The sequence below is a fragment of the Trichosurus vulpecula genome, chromosome 2 (genome assembly GCF_011100635.1).
Source record: "Trichosurus vulpecula isolate mTriVul1 chromosome 2, mTriVul1.pri, whole genome shotgun sequence".
In the NCBI taxonomy this organism is placed as follows: Eukaryota; Metazoa; Chordata; class Mammalia; order Diprotodontia; family Phalangeridae; genus Trichosurus; species Trichosurus vulpecula.
This window is the reverse complement of record NC_050574.1, coordinates 198,099,905-198,108,775: the sequence shown is the minus strand read 5'-3', so window position 1 is coordinate 198,108,775 and position 8,871 is coordinate 198,099,905. Positions and strand designations below refer to the sequence as shown.

Genomic DNA, 8,871 nt, shown 5'->3' with positions numbered 1-8,871 from the left:
CAGTCCTATCCAACAAGCTTCGTGAGTGGCCCAAGCGAGCAAACCCCACCTTTCCGAACGTTTTACCCCTACGTCTCAGTCATTTAAACACATACACACACAACCAAACCTTGCTTATGGCGGTGCTTAGGCGGGGCGGCGCTCAGGCGGTGCGGCCAGGTGTGAAGAGGCTCCAGGACTAGGTCAGTCTGGGCCACTTTAAGGTTGCGCCGGGCGCACGGGGAGAGCCCACAGCTGCAAAGGCACGAGCCATTTGCGTGCAGCTGTAGCAGTAGCAGGAGCAGCAGCGGCCGCCCGGGGCTTGGTGGCCCAGGTAGAGGCAGAGACCGCCGTCCGCCTGAGTTCCCTCGGGGTGGCAGCGCTTCCTGGGCTCCCCGCAGCACGTGGGGAGTGAGGTCATGGCGGGTTCAATTACGAGCACTGATCGCTACCGCGTTTTGGCCAAGGTAAGGGGTAGAGAAACTGGAGGGTTAAGAAGGGGTAGCCAGAGTGAGAGCTTCGCCCTCTGGACCAGGACAGGCCTGGACTCGAGGCCACGTTCTGTATTCTCAGGAGCTCCCTCTCTCTGGCTCTCTATACGTGGGCATCGACCATGTTGAAAAAAAAGGGGCACGGACCGGAAAGATGGGGGTGGTAAGAAAAGCTGTGGCAGTGCCCTAAGAGGCTTCCTTCAGTCTAGGGCTGGCTGCTATTCTCATGCCTGCGCCCCTCCCCTTTCCACTTGCGTGGTAGACACCCAGGGTGCCAGGGGGCAGCCCCAGTGGGGTTTGAGAACCCCTGCACCCTGTGTGACTGAGAGAAGGGCAGGTCTTTCAGTTATCTGCTTCCCCACGTTTTCCCCAAGCTGTGGGGTGTGGCCCGCTGATCCTCAAAAAGGGTCAGATGATGGAGACGGATAAGGGAAGGCTTGGCTTTTCAAAAGAGGAAAAACAGGTGGACTCCATAGCCCACGTGTCCTGCCTGCCCTTACATTTCCCTAAATCAAGGTGCAATTTTTAAAAAAGACCAAGTGAAAAATTTGAAAGCTATTTATTTCAAATGATCCCTTAGTTTTAAAACTTGAAAATTTTATTTCTTAGCATTTCATTCTGGAACAGAAATTGACCTCCTTTCTATTCTTTAATGATTTATTTAAATAGAGCCCTGAAATATTCTGTATCTTAATCCAAATTTATGATCGCTGATATCTTTATCAATTAGAATAGAAAATCCAAATTTTTACTACAAAAAGAATATCTCTGTTCCTTCATTATAGTAGCTCACACAGTCTCCAAATTACCCTTCATCAAATCTCTAAGTTAGGACAGGAATTGCTTCCTAAAGCTTGTTCTTTATTTTCTTAATCTATTTAAATTTTAAGTCAACCAGAATGAGCTTCCTGAAAGTAATATGGTAGCACTCTGAGGGATGGGCTGCAAACAGAATATTTAAACATGTTTGTCTTAATTGAAGATCGAGGTGGACTCATTTAAAATCAAAACTATTAATACTGTACAGGAATATACCTTTAATACCTACACGAATCTGAACTTTTGTCTACTATATGCCCAAGCAGTGTACCCCTGGGCAGTAGGTACAGAAGCAGAGAACTAGTCTCTGTCTTAAAGGAAGTTGAAGCCCCAATAGTGCTTCTTGTTGCATTTGGGCAGAGTGCTGCATGTTAAATTTCTTCGGGCATAGCAGTTTAAATCCCCCGAGCCCAGGGGAAACAGGAGTCCAGCATTTGCTCTTAGAATAGAGGTTATTGTGGTGCAGCTGCCGCTGATTGAGTCAGTGCTGTTTGTTGTGATAACAACCACATAAATAACAACTCGGTGAAATGCAGGAGTAGTTTGCTTTAAGCATTTCTGCACCTGCTGTTACTAATTAAGGGCTTAGTTTGCTCCAGATTGCAAATGACAATCCAGTGTTTTAAAAATGTCAGTGGCTTTCTGCATGTTACTTACATTGAGCTCAGAACTCAAATAAGGTACTGGAGTATTGCTTGATTATTTTTAAAAGCATTCATAATTTTTATTTGAAAATACAAGTGTTAAAATAAGAAAAAAGTACTTTGTGCTTAAGTTAAAAAAAAAAGCATTTAGCATACTAGCGCCAGATTCAGTCTAGTTGTGTTTATACAAGTCAAAAATGTTACTATTTATCACAAGTGCAAATTTGTGGCTTTTAGTAAAGTATCTTTTCAAAGAAGGCTGGCAGTTTCAAAAGGACTGACATTTACATAGCATTTGAAGGCCCTGCAATATCTCTTGTCCCCTAACAGACTAAGAGGTGGGTTCAATAGGTAATGTTGTCCCTCCATTTTATAGATGAGGAAACTGGGGTTCATCATAAATTCCTTTTGCTTACTCTTTCTGCCCCTCCCTGCTCCAGTCCCATAAAAGATAGTTATGGATGTAATAAAATTGACTGTTAGGGAGGCAGTATCTTTAATGGAAAAATTACCTTTAGAGTAAGAAAAAACCTGGGCTTTGCTGCTTACCACATATAAGTCCTTGGACATTTTACCTCTCTGGGCCTCACTTTACTCATCTGTAAAGTGGGTGAAATTTATTCTAGCCCTTGAATCTTAAACTCCTACAAGGTTATTTTAAACTGAATAAAAATTTTAAATAAAAGTTGGTTGAAAATTATTTAATTAACATTACTGGAAGACAGTGGTCTGCTTATTTTTTTTCCTCCACTGAATGTTCCTTTAGTTAGGCCCCAGGCAAAAATTGGAAAACCGTTTCTTCCTACCTACCCTAGGTCTTTCTTTTGCCTTCCCCAGGCTCCTGGTACTTTAACTCTGCTTTCCAAAGTATTCTGCTTGGAAGTAGTAACTAGGCCTGCCCCGTTGCTAACACGATGCAAGCTTGTGCTCCTCTAAGCTGCTTTCCCATCTTTGTTTTGTATTTCGGCTAATCTGTTGGCAAGTAATCTAATTTTAATAATCTTTATTTAGGCTTAATCTTCTAGAGAAGTCTTCCTCTGTAAATGGCTCAAGAAATGCTTAAAGCAGGAGCTCTTAACTTTTTTTTGTGGTGGTTGCCAAGGACCCTTTTGGCAATCTGGAAAAGCCTATGTACCTCTTCTTAGAATATTGTTTTTAACTCCATAAAATAAAATACCTAGAATTGTGAAAGAAAACCAATTATATTGAAATACAGTTATTAAATTTAAAAAAAAGTTTTTGGACCCTAGGTTAAGAGCCCTTACCTTAAATAGAGTAACTAGGTAAGAAATTGTTTGCATTATTATTTTTAGATGGAAATTTCTGTACTTCCTTAGAGACCTCAAGAAGATTGTTCTCTGGTTTATTCTGAGTTCATTGTACTCTACAGGTTCAGTTTTCTTCATTTAACATATTAAAATCATAGCAATTAAGACTCAAGAGGCTCAGTGACTCATCAGATGTAAGAATAGAAGGCTAGATTTCTAACTGAAGTTCCTACTGAAGGCTGGTCATACTTTCTTTCTAACAAAGAAAAATGCATCAGCAAACAGATTCACACAGATGAGTCCTTAGAAATAGCTGGACTTCCTCATCATTCTTCAAAGGGTGTGACTTCCTGGTCTTAGCTAAACTATTTCCCATCCTAACATAGGATAGCTTTAAGACAGCTCCACAGAAAGATATTTTGATAAAAAGCCAGTAGCATAGTAGTCATGCCTTCACTTTTGTGATTTGGAAGGAAGCTATTTATTGAGTCATTTTAATTTTTCCCTCACTGAAGGAAAATAACCCTGCTTCCAAGATTATAAGCTTCCTAAAAATCTTATGCAAATAGATGGCATGGATTCTCTTTTACCAAAGAAATGCTAATGTTTTGGGTTTCTTAGTAATACCATTTGGCACCAAAAAACTCTATACTGAACATGAAGGGTCTAAAAATTTGGCCTTAATTTGTTTCCTCTAAATTTATCTAAATACGTCAGTAAAATTGGTGGATTTACGTCTTTTGAGGTGTAAAAATTAATCACTACTTAACATATGACAAGTATCCAGAAGATATTTATCAAAATCTACCCAATGATCACTTTCCATGGGGACTAGGAGCCCTATAACATTGTGTTACAGAACATCATTACTCTGACTCAATGAAAACATTAAGTAATTCAGGAAGAATAGACTCTTGATTTTCTAGGTTTTTAATGTTGCCAGGAGGAGAAACATCAGGCTTTCTAATAAAGCAGTGACAAGCTGTGGTTTCTTTTGAAGAGATTTTTCCCTTTCAAATTGACAGTTGAAATAAATTGTGTAAAGCCCATGCTTATGGTAACAATATTTTAAGATAAGGATAAAACAAGGGAAAAAAAAGATCCTGTGGGGATTCTTGGGAACTGGCTTCCACCTTAAAAGTTTCCTAAGTTCTTAGGATCCTCTCATTATTTTTTACTGTGCCTTTAGCAATTTGGATCTCATTCTTCAAAGTGACTGGGGTAGCATTGCCTAATGGCCAGGTGTGGTATATTTCATTTCTTCCCCAGGGTTACCCTGGACCCTGAAGGTGGCTTAGAGAAGCCTAATCTCTGCTATTGGCTCAAGCCCCTGTCACTTGTGTTCCCCACTCATGGAGATCCCCTGAAACCCACTTCCACTTAACAGATCAACTTTTACAAAGGAATAGTTATTTCAAGGGTATAGCAAGAACAAACATACAGTACCACCCCTAACACCTGAGAGACATAATCTCCCCTTATTACACTTCATTCTCTAGGGAAGATGGAGAAGGGAAGCAGAATGGGTTCATAGCTTAACTCAGTTGCGATATAGCATAGTCCTACCAAGTTATGGATACAAAGCTCCTCTGGGCTTCCATCCCAGCCCTTGGCTTCCAGGGCATCTAGGAGACTGGCAGCAACATTCAGCTGTAATCCTGTCTCTAAGGGGGTCATGGCTCAAGGGAGCTCCCAGGGGCCAGGGACTGGACCGCCTGCATCTAGAATTTTTTTTGTTGTTGTTGTTGTGTTTGTACTTCGTTTTCTTTCTTTTTTTAAATTTTTTAATTTAATATATTTAGTTTTCAGCATTGATTTTCACAAGAGTTTGAATTACAAATTTTCTCCCCATTTCTACCCTCTCCCCCACTCCAAGATGGCGTATATTCTGGTTGCCCTGTTCCCCAGTCAGCCCTCCCTTCTGTCACCCCACTTGCCTCCCATCCCCTTTTCCCTTCCTTTCTTGTAGGGCAAGATAAATTTCTACGCCCCATTGCCTGTGTATCTTATTTTCTAGTTGCATGCAAAAACTTTGTTGTTGTTGTTTTTGAACATCTGTTTTTAAAACTTTGAGTTTCAAATTCTCTTCCCTCTTCCCTTCCCACTCACCCTTCCTAAGAAGTCAAGCCATTCAACATAGGCCACATGTGTATCATTATGTATAACCCTTCCGCAATACTCATATTGTGAAAGACTATATTTTGCTCCTTCCTAACCTATCCCCCTTTATTGAATTTTCTCCCTTGACCCTGTCCCCTTTTGCAAGTGTTTGTTTTTGATTACCTCCACCCCCATCTGCCCTCCCTTTTATCATCCCCCCTTTTTTTTATCTTCTTCTTCCTTCTTTCCTGTGGGGTAAGATACCCAATTGAGTGTATATGGTATTCCCTCCTCAGGTCAAATCTGATGAGAGCAAGATTCACTCATTCCCCCTCAACTGCCTTCTGTTCTCTTCCTACAGAACTGCTTTTTCTTGCCACTTTTATGCGAGATAATTTACCCCATTCTATCTTTCCCTGTCTCCCTCTCTCAATATATTCCTCTCTCATCCCTTAATTTGATTTTGTTTCTCTTAGATATCTTCCCTTCATCTTCAACTCACCCTGTGCCCCTCCCCTCTCTCTCTCTCTCTCTCTCTCTATATATATATATACACATGCACATATACATACGTACACACTCACATATACATATATATGTGTATGTATACACACACACACACACACATACACACACACACATATATATGCATATTCCCTTCAGCTACCCTAATACTGAGGTCTCATGAATCATACACATCATCTTTCCATGTAGGAATGTAAACAAAACAGTTCAACTTTAGTAAGTCCCTTGCAATTTCTTTTTCTTGTTCTTTTTCTTGATTATCTTTTCATGCTTCTCTTGATTCTTGTGTTTGAAAGTCAAATTTTCTGTTCAGCTCTGGTCTTTTCACTGAGAAAGCTTGAAAGTCCTCTATTTTATTGAAAGTCAATATTTTGCCTTGGAGCACGATACTCAGTTTTGCTGGGTAGGTGATTCTTGGTTTTAATTCCGACTCCATTGACCTCTGGAATATCGTATTCCAAGCCCTTCGATCTCTTAATGTGGAAACTGCTAGATCATGTGTTATCCTGATTGTTTTTCCACAATACTCAAATTGTTTCTTTCTGGCTGCTTGCAATATTTTCTCCTTGATCTGGGAGCTCTGGAATTTGGCGACAGTATTCCTAGGAGATTTCTTTTTGGGATCTATTTGAGGAGGCGATCCCGTGGATTCTTTCAATTTCTATTTTGCCCTGTGGCTCTAGAATATCAGGGCAGTTCTCCTTGATAATTTCTTGAAAGATGATATCTAGGCTCTTTTTTTTGATCATGGCTTTCAGGTGGTCTAGTAATTTTTAAATTATCTCTCCTGGATCTGTTTTCCAGGTCAGTGGTTTTTCCAATGAGATATTTCACATTGTCTTCCATTTTTTCATGCCTTTGGTTCTGTTTTAGAATATCTTGATTTCTCATCAAGTCACTAGTTTCCACTTGCCCCAATCTGATTTTTAAGGTAGTATTTTCTTCAGTGGTCTTTTGGGCCTCCTTTTCCATTTGGGTAATTCTGCCTTTCAAGGCATTCTTCTCCTCATTGGCTTTTTGGAGCTCTTTTGCCATTTGAGTTAGTCTATTTTTTAAGGTGTTGTTTTCTTCAGTATATTTTTCAGTATTTTTTTGGGTCTCCTTTAGCAAATCATTGACTTGTTTTTCATGGTTTTCTTGCATCCTTCTCATTTCTCTTCCCAATTTTTCCTCTTCTTCTCTAACTTGCTTTTCCAAATCTTTGGGACCAGTTCATGTTTTTCTTGGAGGCTTTTGGTGTAGGCTCTTTGACTTTGTTGAATTCTTCTGGCTTTATGTTTTGGTCTTCTTTGTCACCAAAGAAAGATTCCAAAGTCTGAGACTGAATCTGGGTGCGTTTTCTCTGCCTGGCCATGTTCCCAGCCAACTAACTTGACCCTTGAATTTTTCAGCTTGGTATGACTGCTTGTAAAGTAAAAAGTACTGTGTTCCAAGCTTGGGGGGAACGCACCAGCTCTGCCACACCAGCACTCCTCCTTCCCCAAGAACCCCCAACTAAGACTGGACTTAGATCTTCAGCAGGCTCTTCACTCCTGCTCTGATCTGCCACTTAATTTCTCCCACCAGGTGGGCCTGGGGCCAGAAGCAACTGCAGCTGTAGTTCTGTAGCTTCCCCACCACCGCTGCCCCGAGGTGGCCAAACCAGGAACTCCTTTTTTCACTCTGTCCCCAGCAGCTTTTCCCACTAACCTTCTCTGTTGTCTTTGGTGTTTGTGGGTTGAGAAGTCTGGCAACTGCTGCAGCTCACTGATTCAGGGCGCTAGGGCCCGCTCCACCTGGCTCCTGGTCTGGTTGGTCCATGCGGCCCATGCTGGGCTCTGCTCCGCTCCTAGCTCCATGCGCGAAAGACCTTACCCAGCAACCATCCAGGTTGTCCTGGGCTGGAGCCCTGCTTCCCTCTGCTATTTTGTAGGTTCTGCAATTCTAGAATTGGTTCAGAGCCATTTTTTATAGGTCTTTGGAGGGACTTGGTGGGGAGCTCACGCTAGTCCCTCCTACATCTAGAATTAAAAAAGACAAGTGAAACAGACCAGAAGGCCCAACTTGGTTTTGCTACCCCATTTAAAAGGCAGAGGAGAGAAAGTAACACTTTCCCCACACTCAGCTCAGTGTTAGCATCTATGGTCTAGGTGAGCAGGACCTTCTCCTTCTTGAATACTGCTGGCAAGAGAGATTGTCCCAATCTGATGTGTTGTTTTTCAATTTTTACTTAGTTTTTAATTTATGAAATAAAACAAGCATTTCCATAACACAGTAAAAAGATGATTGAACGTGAAACTGCAAGTCTTTTATGTACAACTTGCCATATTCATTCTAAATATATAATAAATATACATAGTTAAGTAAATTTCTTTTTTTCTTCCCCCAGTGACTACCATTAGATACAAATATATGTGTGCAGGTGCACAAAAACACAGTACACATATGTGCATGCATCTATATGTATGTAAAAATCATCCTATATCTAACTTCTATTTATTAGTTCCTTCTCTAGATGCAGATAGCGTCTTTGTATGTCCTTTGTAGTTAATTTGGGTGTTTATAATAGTTAAAATGATTTATTTACTCAGAATTGTTCTTAAAACAATATTGCTGTTATGCTATACAACGTTCTCTTGGTTTTACTCGTTTCACTCTTCATTATTTTGTACAAGTCTGTCCGTATTTTTTAAGCTCATTCAAGCTCATTATTTCTTATAGCACAGTAATATTCTATCACAATCATATACCACAGCTTGTTCAGCCATCCCCCAGTTGATGGACTGTTTTAATCTGGTGTTTTTAAAGATCAAGCCTACTCCAGCTGCACAGCCAAGGGAAAGAGGCTGTTCCCACCCATATGGTAGGACAACACAAAATGTCTTCTCCCAGATGCAGATCCCTGCTATCTCCCATGTGGGTGCCTCCATCTTAGGCTATCTGGGCATGTGAAAAGCTCCATTACACTATAATTCCATTCAATAAGTTTTTCTGGAGCAAATTTTACAAGTAAGGCACTGTGTTAGGTTCTATTTTATTTTGTTATTTGGGGGTGGAGGTTGTTTC

General features: G+C 40.7%; 1 protein-coding gene across 1 annotated transcript in view; it reads left to right on the top strand.

The window, feature by feature from the left end:
• Positions 1 to 398: 398 nt before the first annotated feature.
• SOHLH2 (spermatogenesis and oogenesis specific basic helix-loop-helix 2) overlaps positions 399 to 8,871 on the top strand; it is a 65,537-nt gene continuing 57,064 nt past the window's right edge. The window contains exon 1 of the mRNA XM_036744008.1: positions 399 to 446. Within this exon, the coding sequence (XP_036599903.1) occupies positions 399 to 446 (48 nt within the window). The remainder of the gene's footprint in view (positions 447 to 8,871) is intronic.